Below are 15,695 nucleotides of genomic sequence, written 5' to 3' on the forward strand. Positions count from 1 at the left end.
CCAATGCATTGTATTTCAATGAACGCTCTGGATTGGCTCGTCGTGGCCACCGCCTGTCTGTATTGTATACTGAAAGCAAGTGCAATGCGTTGACACGCGACAACAGTCGATTGGATGTGCGGGTGCTCTACCAAGAACACGGTGGTGGCAAAGCCAGTGCATTGGTCTACTCAGTTGCTTGACGTCAACATATTCTCGCCAGCATGAGCGCACCACAGAGCGTCTTCGTCGTCGTCTTGACCCAGGCCGACCTTCTGCGCACGGTGCTGAGCCACCAGCATGGCGTGCCGATGGCGGTCGGCCTTGCCTGCCAGCGCTACCGCCGCCAGCTCGGCCACGTCTCCCACAAGGCCCACCCTGAAGTCACGCATCTCATGTCGACGCCAGCGCGCTTCCATGGCTTTGTCTTGTGCAAGCTCATCCAAGACCGCGACGTTCAAACGGCTCTGGCCCTCCTCGCCACATTCCCAGACGCCGCGACGCTCCAACTGCCACGGGGCAAGCAAACATACACCTACACGATGGACTACGCAGCGAGAGCGCGCAGCCTGCCGCTCCTAAAGGCGCTCCATGCGCGACGGCTTGGGAGCTGCTCGAACGCGGCCATGGACACGGCGGCGGCCAACGGCGACGTCGCGATCCTGGAATTCCTACAGGCCCACACCCACCAGCGCTGTACGCACAAGGGCATAGCGGCCGCGCGGCGCAACAAGCATCTCGACGTTCTCGCGCTTCTCGAAGAGGGACGCGAGCGGTGCCGAGAGCCCAACGATATGTCGGGCGCCCAGTTTGGCTTTGCCGTCTCGTGTGTCGTGCAATAATCGATTTTTGTGAATAAGAACTCTCTCCAAACGTCATCATCCACGAAGCAGAATCTCGTCCTGTGGTCGCGTACTCTGCAGCAAGCACCGAAAGAGCTCGCGACGCTGCTGTGTCGACGAGCGAGGTCCAGCAACAGCTTCTTTTGATGGCCCCTTGTGACGTGGCACGCTCTCGTGCCTCCATGAGGTCGAGGGTGGCATCAAAATGAATAAAATACCTTGTGCATCAAGATCGAGTGGGGTTGGTCCTACGCTAGGATAGAGAGTCGGGTCGACAACGATGTGCCTCCAAGCACGCCAGCGCGGCCCTCGACTGGGCGTCCACTCGGCGCGGAGCGCAATGCCACACTCGTACAAGAACAAGAGAAGCGGCATGGGGAAGTACGCGTGGGTCGCAAGTAGAGGCGCGTCGATCGCCGCGGCATCCAAGGGAAACCCATGTGCAAGCAGCCAGCGCGCGCCGTTGATGTTGCGCTCCCGCAGCGCCGTTAGAACGGCGCTGGGTGACACGGTCGCTCGACGGAGTAGCGTCGCTGCCACGTTAAAGTGACCATGCTGCACTGCAGCAGCAAAGACGGCGTCGACCTCGGCATCGCTGGACGGGCGTTTGTCGAGCAAGTAGGCGGCGACGACGACATGTCCGTTGGCGGCGGCTTGCGTGAGTGCGTACGGGGGCGCAGCGACGCCGAGCTCCACAAGGAACTGGACAACGTCGAGACGACCGCGCGCTGCAGCGTGAATGATCGTGTTGCTCGTGCACGCAAAGCCGTGGGCATGGAGCGTCTAGATGAGCGGGAGCAGCCCTGCCGCGGCCGCGTCGTCGACGAACCCACGATAGATCGCCTCTGGCACGTGCGTGCAGAGGTACACTGCCAGCGCGCTCTTGCCGGCGGCCACCGCGCTCTCGAGAACGCTTGGCGTCCACCCGATCGTCGTGTACGTTCGCAGGAGCTGAATGAGGCTGACGTTGCCACGCGGAATGCACGACGACGGCAGCTCCCGGCCCAGTAGGCATGGCCCGTACGCCGCGTCCATTCTCAGCGGCTCGAATCGCTGCGAGAGCTGTGGGAGGTAGCGCCGCTGGTCCATGAGATACGACGCAATCTCGAGGCGGTTGTACAGAAAGGCCGTCTCGATGGCCTCGGCGAAGGCAAGGTCCGGGCGACAGGCCAGAATGCGCCGCACAGCGGCGTCGTCGCCTTCGTAGATGGCAAGGTGCAGCGGAAACCGAACGTCATTGGGACCAGCGCGCGCCAAGCCAAGCTTACAGCCAAAGATGCTCGTGATGGGCGCGTCGTCGTCGCTTCGAATCGGCCGAAAGCCGGGCGGAAAGACATATCGGTTGTGGAACCAGTCGCCTGCTGTCGCCAATGCAGCCTTGGCGAAGACATTCGCCTCGAGAAAGCGGCTTTGGACGTCGGCGTAGACGCCAAATTGGAAGCCAACGATAAGCGCGGCCAGATGCGGCGACGTCAGCACGACGCTCGCCATGCTCAAATCCCGGTCCCACAATCCTGACACTCTGGGTTTGTATAGCTTACAGTGGCCGAGTCAATGACGTGGCAGCGTGTACGTGTGATATCAGAATAGAATAAGAATACACGGCGCCGGTATCAGTGGGTATGTATAGTTCCGTTGGTTTACTTTTGGCTAAAAGTGGCTTGGCGGTAGCGGGCCGCGATTTGCAAACTCCATGTACGAGTCGTCGTCCGTGTACGTGAAGCCCTGAAAGAGACCTTCCGTGTCGCGGAAGAGCTGGCGGCGCCCGACCGACGAGCCGTACGTGCTGCGCGTGTCCGGGCTGTTGATGGGCATGTCGGTGAACTCGCGGTCAAACTGCGACGTGTCGAGCGCGCCGTTGAACGTCGGCTTCCATGGCACGGGCACTTGGCCAAGCGCGAGGAGGTCCCACTGAATCTCCTTGAAGAACGGGTGCGACTTGATCTCGCCTAGTATCAACTTGATAGCACGCAGTGCGACAAAAAGCACAAGAGCTTACCGGCGTCCGTGGGCCCCGTCCCGAGCCGCTTGGTCGGGTCGCGCTCCAATAACCGTGCCAGCAAATCGACCGCCGCGGGGCTCAAGTACTTCGGAAACGTGAGCTCGCCCTGGCGGATCTTCTCAAAGAGCTTGTCGCTACGTTAAACATGCATCAACAAGTCTGCGGCCATATCGAAGTCTGTACCGGTCACGGCAGTAGAACGGCGGGAGGCCCGTGAGCATTTCGTAGAGGAGCGCACCGAGCGACCACCAATCGACCGCACGACCATGGCCCGCACGGTTGAGGATCTCGGGCGCGAGGTACTCGGGCGTGCCGCAAAACGAGTTGGCGCCCGAAAAGTCGTCCTGCACCACATAGTATTTAGTCAAAAAGACTATCAACAGGAGGACGCACCTGAATGCCTTCTTTCGAGAGACCAAAGTCGGTGAGGCGAATGTGCCCATTCTCATCCAAGAGCACATTCTCGGGCTTGAGGTCGCGGTAGATGATGTCGAGGTTGTGCACGTACTCGATCGCGAGCGTGATTTCGGCCGCGTAAAACTGCGCGCGGGGCTCTTTGAAGCGTTGCACCTACACCAACCAGCATTGATACATTGATACTCGGTTGAAATGAAACAGACCTTGCCGAGGTGGAAGAAGAGCTCACCGCCGGCGCAATAGTCGAGCACAAAGTAGAGCTTCTCGCTGGTTTGGAATGCGTAGTTGAGCCCGACGATGAACGGGTGCCGGACATAGCCGAGCACGTGGCGTTCCGTGCGAGTGTGCTCGACCTGGTTGCGCTTGATGATGTTTTCCTTCCGAAGCACCTTCATGGCGTACACGACACCGTTGTCCTTCTTGCGCACGAGGAGGACCTTGCCGAACGAGCCCTTCCCGATGACCTTGATCAGGTGGAAGTCGTCCAGCGCCACCTTGCCTTCCGCGGGCTGCATGTCGAAATTCTAAAAAGTACCGTGAAAATGTGTTCGGGTCGGCAAGATGAAGGGCGTACCGACGTGTCGAGCGTGCCATTGGCCGGCGACGGCGGCGGCATGTGGTCAAACTGGAATTGCTACATCAAGTGCGAGACATGAGGGTGGGAGGTTCAGCAGCGAGGTGCGTACATCGTCGTCTTTGCTCGCATCGTCACCGCCCGCAAACATAAAGTCCATCTACAAAGCAACGATGGGACACATGGAATACAGAGAGAGGCGACGTACGTCCATCTCGCCAATGTTGTGGTCGGCGCTGGCGGAGGGAGCTGGCGCGGCCGGGAGGCCACCGGCTTGGTTGGGGAAGAAGTGCTGCGAGAGCAGGAGGCCTTGAGGCACCGTGTTGGCCTCGGCCGAGATAAAGTTGACAAACGCGTGCGACTGCAAGAGAGAGTTCTGGTACGGGTACGAGAGCAGGTGCGCGAGCCAGCGCTGCAGGTCGTCGCGGCACCGCTCAATGCCATGGAGGTTGCCGAGGTTCATGGCCGACGCAGCGTGCATGATCGGGCAGGGCGGCAGGCGCAGCTGCGGAAACTCGCTCGCGATGCTTTGGCTCAGCTGCTCAAACATCTCGAGCCGGCGGTACACGGTCCAGGTCGAGATCGAGGCCACGCTCTGCGGCTGCTGTACATTGAGCACGAAGACCTACATAGCAATCGACGCGCATTGAGACGGCGGAGCGCATGGGCGATGCGTACAAAGATGTCGGGGAACCGGTTGTGCGGGTCCTGCAGGAGGCCATAGCCACTGATGGACACGTTCAGGGACATGGCGGCCGACCTCGCCGCTGCCGGTAGCTCGATGGGATTTTCAGTGACGTTTCTCGCCGACTAAGAAAAACCACGTCACGGACTTTACCGGATTTTATCCATTTCTTTTCTATGCCTTGGTTGTTGTATGCTAATAAAACAAAAGCCAAGTTTTACCCGATGCGTACTTGAGAGAGATGCCATGTCGAGCAGCCTTTATCTCATAGTTTGTATGCGCGAGGTGAAAAACCGCATCGCACTTAAGCCGCATCCAAAATGACGGGCTTTCTAACCTTGGCGTTTGTAGGCTCGGCATGGGCTTGACATACGAACTTATTGGGATTTGTTTGCAATGTTTAAAATACATAAGGCATGAAGGCCAATAATATAAAAACGCAATCTGGGACTTGGGAGAGATGCCGCACTTTACTGGCAAAGACCGCGCGCAGCCAATCACGCGCCAGAGCACGGAGTGGTGTGGACAGGGAACATATATTTTAAAAAATATATCGGTGTTTCAGTATGCACGCCACGGAATTTAATGAAGCGAAAACCTTTGATACTCAATCGTGTCGGGAATATGCCTTCATAGAGGTTTGCACTTAGGATAGGCTCACAAGGCGGGAAGCTCGTCTCGGAAATGGCCCACGTTTCCTGCGTGGGAAGCAGACAGTGACAGGAAGCTGCAATTATTACCTCTGGAGATGCGATGCGACGACAAGCAGATGCGTCTGCAATTGTGCTTGCGTTGAAATCCCTTGCAAACTCGATAGACTTACGACGCCACGTCAGCTCCACTGCAGAGCAAGCACGAGAAAGAACGCACTTGCCATAGACTTCTTCTTCTTCGTACCGACTGTTTCGTCTGCGAGTGTACAGAGACGAGTGCATGCTCGAATGCGTTGCGACCGTTGTTGAAGCGTCTGGCTCCACTCTTCCAGTCCATGTCTTCTCGAAGCTTCCCACGAAGCCGAGCCTCTTGCATCTTGTCTGCACTGCGGACGACAATCTGGCCGTTGGAGCGATGCTTGTGATGAGTGCTCGCAAAGGGTTTCTACAAGGAGGCCCGGCGTGGTTGCCGCAAACGTGGCACGCTGTGGGATCGACACTGGAATCTCAGATTCTGGCTTTTGGTCGGACTGTCAAACAGAATTTCGAGATCCAGTGGCTTGCAACAAAGGTCAAAGGAGTCGGCGCGGTCCATGCCGCCTAGGCGTAATGCCAGACGTTTCGCCACCCGATTGACCCAACGTTCCTGTCGCCTCGCTGATTGGCTACATGTTGGCCAATCACATTACGCTGGGTGGCGCCCGTCCTTGGTCCGCATCGCCACAGGAAGAATCTGGACGCATTGCGCAATCGCCAAAACTTCGTCGCTTCGCAAACGCTGGAAATCCCAGATTCTGCATCTCAAATCCAGGCGAATCCAGACGAATCCAGCGGTCCGTTCTTGCGGCTCTTGTGGTACCTCGCCCGCCCGAGGGACTTCCTTCTTCCCATGGTACGCTCGCGGCCGTAGCATCATCATCATCCGCATCAAGCTCTGCAGACCTGCCGCTGCCGGATGGATGCAAGAAGGATGTGGCAAGATCAAAGTTGCGGAGGAGAACACACGGGCGACGCCGGGTCCGAGCCACTCAAGGCCGATGGACTGGGCGGTCGCGCGTGTGATTGTATAGAACAGAGTTAACTACCTATGACTAACAAAACTAGAACTACGGATTGCTACACCCGAGGTTGGAGGCGGCAAGACTGCGCGATGGCGGAACCGGAGTTGCGCGAAAGCGAGCGTTGGCACCTCCTTGTTAAATATGGCGTGAAGCAGCCGCCGGGCGTTTAAGCCGTCTGCGGGAACGGCTCGGGCACGAACCACGTGCCTTCGGGCTTGATCGTGTAAAAGTCGTCAAGGTCGTCGAGGTTCCACGTGACGGGGAAGGGCTCGTCGGCGACCTTGGGCAAGGCCATGAGCGGGGCGTCGTCGACCCAGAGCGCCGCCATCAAGTCGTTGGTGTTGCTGCTCGCTTGCGGCCACACGGCGGCCGGCGTCGGCTCGACGTCGAGCGACTGCAATGCCAGCAGAATTTCGTCGTGGATCTGGCTTGAGAGGAACTCGTCGTCAAAGGCGTACTCGCCGGCCGTCGCTGGCTTGACACTCGGGTGCGCATCGATGCTGCAGTCGCTGTGGCTGCCTTCGTCGTCCGTCGACGTCGACGCCTTGCGGAACGCGGTCAGGTCGGCGGGCGCATAGGCGCGCAGGCCGTTCGTGTGCGTCTTGACGTGGCGCACGAGCTTCTCCTTGGTGCAGAAGCGCTTGAGGCACGTCGTGCAGCCAAAGGGCTTTTCGCCCGTGTGGATGAACTTGTGGCGGTTGAGGTTGCCATGCGTCGAGAAGCAGCGCTTGCAGCCGTCGTAGTCGCAGACGTACGGGCGCGCGCCCGTGTGCGTGTTGAGGTGCTCCTGCAGCGTGAACTTGCGCTTGAAGCGCTTGCCGCAGCCAGGGATATGGCAGCCAAAGCGGCGCTCGGGCGACTGCATGTTGGAGGTCGTCGAGTGCATCGGGAAGAGCAAATTCGAAAATGGCAACTTGGTCGGGCGGCGGCGGCTTCAAGGCGACGGAAAATCGCTCCGGAGCCAATCAAAGTCAAGTGACTTGGCAATCGCCTGTCGCCATCTTTTGATTGGGCGGGTATCGTGACCTGGGTTTTTGCACGCTTTTGATTGGCCGCTGGTTTCACTCGCCCGTCGGCGAAGGATTCGAAGCCGGGCGTCACAATCCCACTAAGCGACAGCTGGTGAGCAACAAAGCAGCTGTTAAAGCAGATGGTATGTCGTCGCCGGGTCGGGAGAATGGAGGACGCTCTTGGGTTTGGGTTGATTGTTCCAAGGACACAGATATCCGACATGGAGATCGCAGCTCGACTGGAATCCACCGCGCGAAACGATCCATGGCGCAGTTAGCTCGCCGTGTAGGATGGTACTGCATGCTTCAGCGGTGCTTTCATTGGCGTCGACTGCAGATACCGGTATGTTCACACTGCCCGACGCGAGGCGGCGTGGAATATACAGCTGCACGTTGGACACTCGAGCCGGAAATATACTTGGCCTGCACTTGACCTCTCAACGTCAGCGATCTCTCGCCCAGCTGGGCGTCTTGGTGATGCAAGCGTGCAATGCTCTCAAGACCCGTTTTTGTTCAAAAGTTAAAAAGTTAAGCTTCTACGGCTGCCATGGATAGCGGCAAGAGCTCAGGCTTCCTCAATTGCCCGCGTGAGATGGCCGTTGAAGCCCGCGTATTAAGGTGGGATGGTCTCGCGCCCGAAAAACACGACGGTTGTTTGTGCGGGCGACTTGGCCCGTGGCACGCCTCGTCGTACGTGGCTTCTGAGGACCGTGGACTCAGATGCGATGACCAATAAGAACTCAGCCTCGGGTCCACGTCTCGGCCCCGCGGTGTTTCATAGGCCGACGCTCACGGCCAATGAGGTTGGGCTCGGCCCGTGACTCGCTGGCGTATACCACCCTACAAGTGCCAATCTCGCGTTGTTGACGCGCGCGGCACACATACTCGTCGGCACCGCGGCCACTTTGCAAGACGGGCCGTGACGAGTGGTGCATCAGGCCATCCCCTCGCATGATAGGCTACCGGCAAGCCAATGGGGCGTCGCGTCGGGCATGACGGCAAGCCCTCGTCGCCGGTCCGTGTCGCCTCGCAAGAAATGCTACATTTGCCGATTAGATAGATGCTGGTTCCAATTCAACGGAGAGACCAGTTTGGGGCATGTCTCGGATTGGGCTACGTTAGCTTGGTCCACGTGGTCGACTCGACACGACCAACGGCCTCTCCGTCGCTTCTCGCCCGCCATGTTCTCGATCGTCGTCGTCGTCGTCGTCCCGCAGTATCTTTGAAGCTCAAATATGCGATCTTGTTTGGATCTCGCTGTGGGTAGCGGCGGCGGTAAGGTTCTCAGATACGCTGCTCGGTCCTAGATGAATACACTGTATGAAGCGACACTTCATATTCAAAACAGTGTTTGACGAATCACGGCGGCCACAAGAACGTTCGATGGCTCGCGCGTGCAATGGATAAGTTCAATTTCCGGTCTACTGCTGGATTTCTCCTTGGTACGGACCAAGAGGAGGTGTCTTTGACCGTGGACACGAAGCGAGTAGCTACTGCACGCGTGCGAACTCGAAAGGAATCATTTTAAGAACGCTCTAGTCTGATTGGCGACGCTCTCGTCGCGGCAGCCACAAGAAGTGATGCCAGCGCCGAGGATGGCCACAAGAACCTTCGCGGGACGGCCCGCGACAGAGGTTCATGGCTACCAAGTACTCAGACGCGCGGTCGAAGACCTTCTCACTGTCGCCATCGAGAAGCATCAAGAAGGAGCAATGTCGCGACAGTCCGATGTTGATGGTTTGGCTGTCGGTCGTTTCTTCTCGGCGGCGATCTCGATCACCCATGCAAGCAGCGATTTTATTGCGATTCTCTGGCGGTGTTTTGTAAACGCGTAGAGACGCCTTCGTACATGCCGCCACCACAAGAACTCGCGCACATCTCTTCCACACACTGTATACCAGACTCGTATTCAATTACCAGAATGCACAAGTCGATGTATACTGTTATAGTTGCAGTGTTGTAGCTGTCCTACAGTACGTCTATTGGACGTTGACGAACGCGACGATGACGGTCGTGTCGTCGATGACCTAGTTGGCGCGCAAGGTGAGGGATGCACCTCTTTAGAAGGTTTGTTTACCTGCTCTTCCTTCATCCACCGGCGGTTGGCCTCCAAGATGAGGACATCCACCTACACCACCAATAAGATCTTATCGTCCAAGAGAGAAAACTGGTCGCACCGCTTGCTTCGGGTCGGTGTGGGCCGTTGCCATCTTGATCACTTCGTCGTCCGACATGAATTCCCAGAGCCCGTCCGTCGCAATGACGAGACACTTGTCGTTGGCGTCCAAAATGCGGGTAAAGAACTCGGGCTCGGAGCTCACCTAGCGCGCAAACATGCACTACATGAGCAACGAACAACTACGACGACGCTACCCCCGCCGTGTGCGCGACCGCGTCGCAGAGCGACCGAGACATGGCCAAGCCCGGGACGTCCATGTGGCCGAGCCAGACACGCGGTGGGCCGTCGATGCCTAAAACAACGATTATAATGCACTTGCGCGATGCTTCCTCGCAGCACGAACCGTCGTCGTATTCGACCGCAAAGACACGGCCGCCGGCGGCCAGAATCCGCGCCTTCTCGTTCGGCCGGTCCGGCTTGTGGTCGTCCGAGACGGCTTCCGCGATGATCGTTGCGCCTTGGGCGTATCCACGTGTGACTCTCGAGTCGCCAACATTGCCGACGACGAGGAGCCTAATCGAAACGAAAAGTGAGGTCGTGGCAAGGATCGAAGGGGGTCCCACTTGTCACGGATGACACTGACGACGCCCGTGCTGCCGCTAAACTCCGTGTCGATGCTCTGGTCTCGGAGCACGCGCTTCTCGACCGCGTTCATCGCAAAGGTCATGGCCGCTAACCAACTATGAGACACGTCGACTAAAAAAAAGTGTACCTTGAATGCCTTCCGCGTCTTTGGCCATGTCGCCTGTCGGCGCAAAGCCCGCGTGCTTGAAGAGCTCGTCGGGAAATTGCGCGCGAAAATACTGCGAGACGCCGTCGCCCGCTTCGCCGTGGCCGTCAAAGACTCCGAGGAGGAGCGACTTGGTCGTCGCGTCGTACTGCATGATCATCGAGTCTTGGTTCTTCTTGCGCGGGTTGTACGGCGCATACCCTTTCTTGCTCACGCCGGCGTAGCACCCGATCGAGGCTGTGCCGTCTTGGATGCCGTCCGGGTCGGCGGTCGAGACGCTGGCCAGCCCTTCGACCAGCGTATTGTCGCTCACGACACTCAAGCGGCGGCGCGCGAGATGCACATTCTCCTCCGCCGTCGGCTACACTCGGTCGTCAAGTCGATCGTGGTCACGGGAGCTTACCTTTTTGTGGGAAATGCCCTTGGGCGATGCGACGTTTGTGGCGGTCGCGCCGTGCTGCTTGAGGCGGTTCAGCGCCGGGTCTTGCACAATCGAGCCCTTGCGCTTGAACGTGGCCATGGTACTGTCGTGGCCCGAAAAGTAACAGTGGCGGCTTTTGGGCCCGTCCTGTATAAATAGGCGTTTGGGTGGGTGGTGGCCGCTGGCGCGTCGTTTCACCAGCGCGCGCGTCTCATTGGCTCATAAACGATCTTTCACGAGGCGCGTGCCAAAAAAGGGTGCGACGCCATCTTCTTGTCTTGGGCCGTGTCCGATAAATAGCCATGGAGGTTACCCCTGCATTAATGCTGTCGTGGAAAAGCTGGTGATGCCTCGAGCCACACAACTCATGCATTGACGACTGCCATGGCTCTTGCGGGCTCCCGCGAGCTTTGAGCTACGTAGTGGTCTTTTAAGTGACTCCGTATTGACCGCTTGGATGACACCTCTTTTTGGCACAACAGAGCAATGTTCGAGTTTCGTCAAGGACGGACTTTTTATTCATGTAGAGACTAGAAATGAAGAAAGACGTGGCGACTACACCGGCGGCCCCTTGGTCAACGCATCGAGCTTGGCCTGCAGCTTTTGCTTGGGCGTGAGTTGCACGCCGGGGGCGGGCGCCTCGGGCTGCTCCATGGTGCCGTAGGCGCCTACAGTCCATAAAAGTAATTGAGTTTCAGATGCGTAATAGCGTTGCGCCGCGGATGCCCCGGAGGCGCTTCTGCAATAGAATGCCGCAGACCGCCAGCGGCAGTAGGAATAGCGCGACGAGGAAGACGCAGAGGGCAATGTTGAGGCAGAGCCCGAGCAGATCCTGGCAGAGCAAGTCGTGGACGATCGCGTACTCTTGGTTGATCCACGAGCAGCCTTCGTTGCTCGTGCACTCAACGGCGTTGATTTGGCTCCACACACTGAGCTTGGTCAAAGGCGGCAGCTGCGTCGTCACAAACGCGTTGAGCTTGGTCGCATACGACAGACCGGCGTTCAAAAGACTTTGGCTGCCGCCCGGCCATCCCTTGGAGTTGTTGTAGTTGGTGTTGCCTTGGTAGTCTTGGTTCATCATGTACAGGTTGCTCTGGATCTTGACCGCCGCCTTGGCGTAAATGCGGGCGTCCTGGAATGCGACGAGGCACGACGAGCCTGCATTGCACTTTTTCAGCATAAAGCACATGGCCGGATCCCTAATGCGGCGTTGGACGAGGTTGCAGTTGAAGAAATTGCGTACGCATCGTCGGCCTTGCAATCCGCGCTCGCGAGCGTTGTTTCGTAGAGCTCCCACGGTGTCTCGAGCTGACCGACGTTCGTCGCCGTCACTTTCTGCGGCGGCATGTCGCGGAGAGCCTCCGAGAGCAGGGATGCTTGGATGTCCGCCGAGTAGCCAAAGTCGCTGAGACCGTAGACCGTGATCGGGTTGTTCTGGAGCTGCTGAAACGTCGTGAGTGGCGCCACCTAGCATTTTTGTCAGCCACAATGCGAGCTAAGCATCGTCGTACGCTCTGGGCGACCGAGAGACGTTCAAAGAGGCCACACGAGGCCGTGTACGCCGGCGTCATCTGCAGTGCCGCGAGCGTGCTTGTGCCTATGCATCACAATCGCGTCCCGTCCTGCGCTGACGTCATCACGGTTACCTTGAATGCACGACGTGAGGATGCTCGAGGTTTCCGCGGAAAAGTACGGGGCCATGTTGGTGACAATCATGTCGAGGTACTTGCAGCCGTCGTACCTACAATTGATACAGAGTTGATACTTAGTGGGCACGACGTGGCGAAGTACCAGAGCGCCGAGACTGCGATCAGAAGCGATGCAACGACAAAGCTGATGATGCAGAGCAGGACGCCGAGGATCCAGCTCACATGCAGGAGGTGGACCATCTTCGAGTTGTTCTTGCACACGCCACGCGCAAAGCCAATCATGCCGAGGAGCGACACGAAGAGTCCGAGGATAAAGATGCACAGCACGAGCCCCGACCGGCCGTACGAGATCTCGTCAAACGACGTCTGCACGGTGCTCACGGCCGCGTTCGAGTTGTTGGTGGCAGACGCGAGCACGTCGAGGTTGAACTGCGCCGTGTTGATCGCGTTGAAGAGCGTCGCCGAGCCGTCGTACATGGTCGCGCGCGCGAGTTGGAAGGTCGCATCGAGCTGCGATGCGGTCGTTGCCATCGCGGCCGTAATGGCGCGGGCTTGGACAGTCGCGGTGCCGCAGAGAGCCGCTGGACACGTGAGGCACACCTTGTCGCTGTCCACGCACGTTGTCGGGAACGCAGTCGTGTAGGTCGAGTCAATCGCTGCGCCCATGGTCTGTGGAAATGAATGAGACAATGTTTAAAGAGAAAGAAGAGTGTACCTGCAGGGCCTTGGCCCCCGACACGATCCAGTCGGTGCTGCCGAGGGCCCCCTTCATGGCCGCGACGGTCGTCGCCTGGCTGGTTTCGATTGCGTTGAGTGGTGTGAGGAGATTCTTGGCGTAGATCTGCGCGTTGGCGAGCACTTCGTTGAGCGATGCAAACAAGTCGTGCATCTAGCTCATGTGTGAGAAACAAGAGTGGCGGCAACAGTGAGGATCGAACCCGCGCCGTGACGCTGTTGTTTTGAATGTACGCGGCGACGCTGCAGATGAAGATCGCGAGCGAGAAGAGAAAAAAGCTGACGCCGGGAATCAAGACAGCGCACCACGTGTAGCCTCGCTCGATCGGGTCTCGGCCGCCGCACTTGTTGCAAACGCAGCGCAGCACGAAAAAGCCAACAAAACCGAAGAAGGTGAGCACCGCCAGCGTGACCCTAGCCCGTCCGTGAGCTCCTCTGTGTCGATATGTATAGAGAGATATACCCTGGCGCTGCGTACGGAACAAGCGACTCGGCATACGTTTCCTGGATCCAGGACAGCGCCGTGTCGATCTGGGCTTGCGAAAAGCGCGGCTGGCGCGGCTACAACACATATGAGCGTCGAGATATGTAGAGCATCGGAGTACGCTAATATTTGGGTTGGGCGTCGGCCAGAGGCAGTTGGCGAGGCGCTCGCATTGGCCGGGCAGCGCCGCGCACGAGCCGTTGCCCGGGACGACGATGCACGCGTTGTTGCGGTCGCGCGCCGCGTTCGTGCTCGTGTTGGGCACGCAGCGCGTGAGGTCGGCCGCCGTCGACGTGAGGTGGCAGAACGCAATCATCATGTTGGTGAGCGATGTATTGTACCAGGACGCGGACTCGGACCGGAGGCCGTCCATGGCCTGCACGGCCGAGCGGCCCTGCAGCACGACGCGCGCCTGGTCGAGCGTGTCGAGCGTCGAGAGGTTCGTCGCCTTGAGGCTGCCTGTTTGCGGCTGCGTCACTTTGGTCGGCGCGTTGGTTGCCAAGAGGCTCGGGCACTGCGTCGCCCACGTGGCAAAGCCGGTGGCCGAGCACTGGTTCGCGGGCGGCCAGCTCTGCCCATGCACGCAGGCTGCGGCGATGGCCACAGCGGCGAGGACTCGGACGGCCATGAGGTCTCGGCGAATCTCGGAATGAAGCGCTAGGTATCGCGCTCGCTGTTTTTAGCGTGCTAAAGATAGCATCTTACAGTATTTATAGCAGCATCCATGTGGCGAGAATAGTGTATCTATGAGCGATTCCTATTTGGGCAGTGGTAGAGAGTGGCGAGAGGGTCATGGCAGCTCCTCCCATCGGCACTCGCGCAACGCGATCGACCATCGAGTCCCCACTTGCGACTCAGCTGAGCTACCACTCTTGCGACGACCACTGTCCGGATGGCGGCACGTGGCACGTTCTCCGACGTGTGCCGAAAATAGCCTACTGTATTACACTATATCGGTGCTTTCGGCGGATGCCGAAGCCAGCGGTTACACGCCCGCCATTTTGAAAAGATCGAGTGTTGCGACAAGGGGTACACATTAGCTATTATCAAGAGTACATATATAACTATCTATGTGTTCTTGCTGTTCTTCACCCCTGGTGCGACCGCCATGACTCAAACCAGCGAATTCAGTGTCTCAACCGATCGGCTACATACCTAGGCGCGGTAGTAACGAAGCATTTGGTTCGATCGGTACCAAAAGTACTACCTAAATATGTAATATATTGAATTGATGACCTCTTGATCGGTCCTTGGCCGGATTTGAAGTCGGAAGGACGTGGCTAACTATGCAAGTACTACGTTTTTTCTTCCGCTGGAAAAGAGAGTTTTACCGTCCACAGAAGCACGCGTTCCGACTGCGATGACAGCAAGTAGCACCTTTACCATCGAAGATAGGACCTAAACAATCTAGTAGCCCCCAGCGACCGTGCTACGCCGCCATGTCAAGCAACATATCTCGGAAGCAGCTCTTGATTTGAAAGATCTACGAAGGGCAAATTGAGTGAATACCCTGTGAACCAAATGCTATGTATGCGCGACGTCAGTTTAACCACGACGTAGCTTGAGTACTGTGTAAGTTTTGTGTTGCGATTGGGTCAGCAAGGATTCGCGAGTCTCTGTGTTGTCCTCTGCTTGTTTAAGTGGGCTTGCCAAATTTCAACTCCATCGGCACTTCAAAAGGTCTCAAACGTGCATATCCGAACCTGCTTGTAGAATGTGGGGCCCTACATTCTCCGTTTTGACCATGGCGAGCGTCGTGCTGACGTCGGCGCCGCTGGTGGGCATCGTCGTTGGCTTCCAGTACGGTGTCTACGAGGACATTCGCTTCCGCTTCCTCGAGGCGCGCACCTTGAAGCTGGTCAAGTCGTCTACCTGGCGCGATAGCGTCTACGTCTTCCTGCCCGGCTTTCGGCCCATCTACGACGGCAAGGAACCGACGATGGCTGTGACCTTCTTGTCGCCGTACGTGCTGGGCTTGGAGCTCGACGCTTTGTCCGATGCGCGGCTTCCGTTGCACCTTGCAATCTACGAAGGCGACGTGGCAGCGACGCAGCGCATTCTGGCCTGTCGCCCGGATCTCGCATCTGCCGAGGCCATCGACGTTGCCTTCTACTGCGCCCGCTTCGAGTTGGCCTCGTCTCTTATGGAGCTGCGCCAGCATCTGCCGCAGCTTAACAAGCACTTGTATCCGTGGAATACGACGGCCGGCAACAACAGTCCCATCGGGCAGCACTTGCCAATGCGGTGTGTATCCGAAGGCAACGCAGCACAACT

At 58.0% G+C, this 15,695-nt stretch overlaps 6 protein-coding genes across 6 annotated transcripts; 1 reads left to right on the forward strand and 5 right to left on the reverse strand.

Annotated features, from left to right (window-relative positions):
• Positions 1–168: 168 nt before the first annotated feature.
• Positions 169–821, forward strand: SPRG_12116 (hypothetical protein; the record flags this gene model as incomplete). The annotated part of the gene is made up of 1 exon (XM_012351622.1): positions 169–821. The coding sequence occupies exon 1, from the start codon at positions 204–206 to the stop codon at positions 819–821; it is 618 nt and encodes a 205-aa protein (XP_012207012.1). The 5' UTR covers positions 169–203.
• Positions 822–1,069: 248 nt separating this feature from the next.
• On the reverse strand, positions 1,070–2,312 carry SPRG_12117 (hypothetical protein; the record flags this gene model as incomplete). Its single annotated transcript, XM_012351623.1, has 3 exons — positions 1,070–1,074; positions 1,118–1,604; positions 1,674–2,312. The coding sequence occupies 3 exons, from the start codon at positions 2,310–2,312 to the stop codon at positions 1,070–1,072; spliced, it is 1,131 nt and encodes a 376-aa protein (XP_012207013.1).
• A 113-nt stretch (positions 2,313–2,425) lies between these two features.
• On the reverse strand, positions 2,426–4,669 carry SPRG_12118 (AGC protein kinase). Its single transcript, XM_012351624.1, has 9 exons — positions 4,493–4,669; positions 4,023–4,439; positions 3,927–3,974; positions 3,815–3,874; positions 3,444–3,764; positions 3,217–3,393; positions 3,007–3,167; positions 2,821–2,957; positions 2,426–2,770 (listed from the first exon to the last, which is right to left on the reverse strand). Exons 1-9 carry the CDS (start codon positions 4,562–4,564, stop codon positions 2,472–2,474), a joined length of 1,692 nt encoding a protein of 563 aa, XP_012207014.1. The 5' UTR covers positions 4,565–4,669; the 3' UTR covers positions 2,426–2,471.
• Positions 4,670–6,139: 1,470 nt separating this feature from the next.
• SPRG_12119 (hypothetical protein) lies at positions 6,140–7,099 on the reverse strand (the record flags this gene model as incomplete). Its single annotated transcript, XM_012351625.1, has 1 exon — positions 6,140–7,099. One exon carries the CDS (start codon positions 7,097–7,099, stop codon positions 6,380–6,382), a length of 720 nt encoding a protein of 239 aa, XP_012207015.1. The 3' UTR covers positions 6,140–6,379.
• Positions 7,100–9,137: 2,038 nt separating this feature from the next.
• On the reverse strand, positions 9,138–10,663 carry SPRG_12120 (hypothetical protein). The gene is made up of 8 exons (XM_012351626.1): positions 10,536–10,663; positions 10,115–10,493; positions 9,966–10,074; positions 9,746–9,915; positions 9,597–9,694; positions 9,401–9,544; positions 9,301–9,351; positions 9,138–9,250 (listed from the first exon to the last, which is right to left on the reverse strand). The coding sequence occupies exons 1-8, from the start codon at positions 10,650–10,652 to the stop codon at positions 9,203–9,205; spliced, it is 1,116 nt and encodes a 371-aa protein (XP_012207016.1). The 5' UTR covers positions 10,653–10,663; the 3' UTR covers positions 9,138–9,202.
• Positions 10,664–11,247: 584 nt separating this feature from the next.
• On the reverse strand, positions 11,248–14,068 carry SPRG_12121 (hypothetical protein; the record flags this gene model as incomplete). The annotated part of the gene is made up of 9 exons (XM_012351627.1): positions 13,543–14,068; positions 13,401–13,498; positions 13,141–13,351; positions 12,918–13,091; positions 12,345–12,871; positions 12,200–12,294; positions 12,065–12,150; positions 11,797–12,020; positions 11,248–11,752 (listed from the first exon to the last, which is right to left on the reverse strand). The coding sequence occupies exons 1-9, from the start codon at positions 14,047–14,049 to the stop codon at positions 11,248–11,250; spliced, it is 2,427 nt and encodes an 808-aa protein (XP_012207017.1). The 5' UTR covers positions 14,050–14,068.
• Between the last annotated feature and the right edge of the window lie 1,627 nt (positions 14,069–15,695).

This window comes from Saprolegnia parasitica, assembly GCF_000151545.1.
Source record: "Saprolegnia parasitica CBS 223.65 unplaced genomic scaffold supercont2.83, whole genome shotgun sequence".
NCBI lineage: Eukaryota > Oomycota > Saprolegniomycetes > Saprolegniales > Saprolegniaceae > Saprolegnia > Saprolegnia parasitica.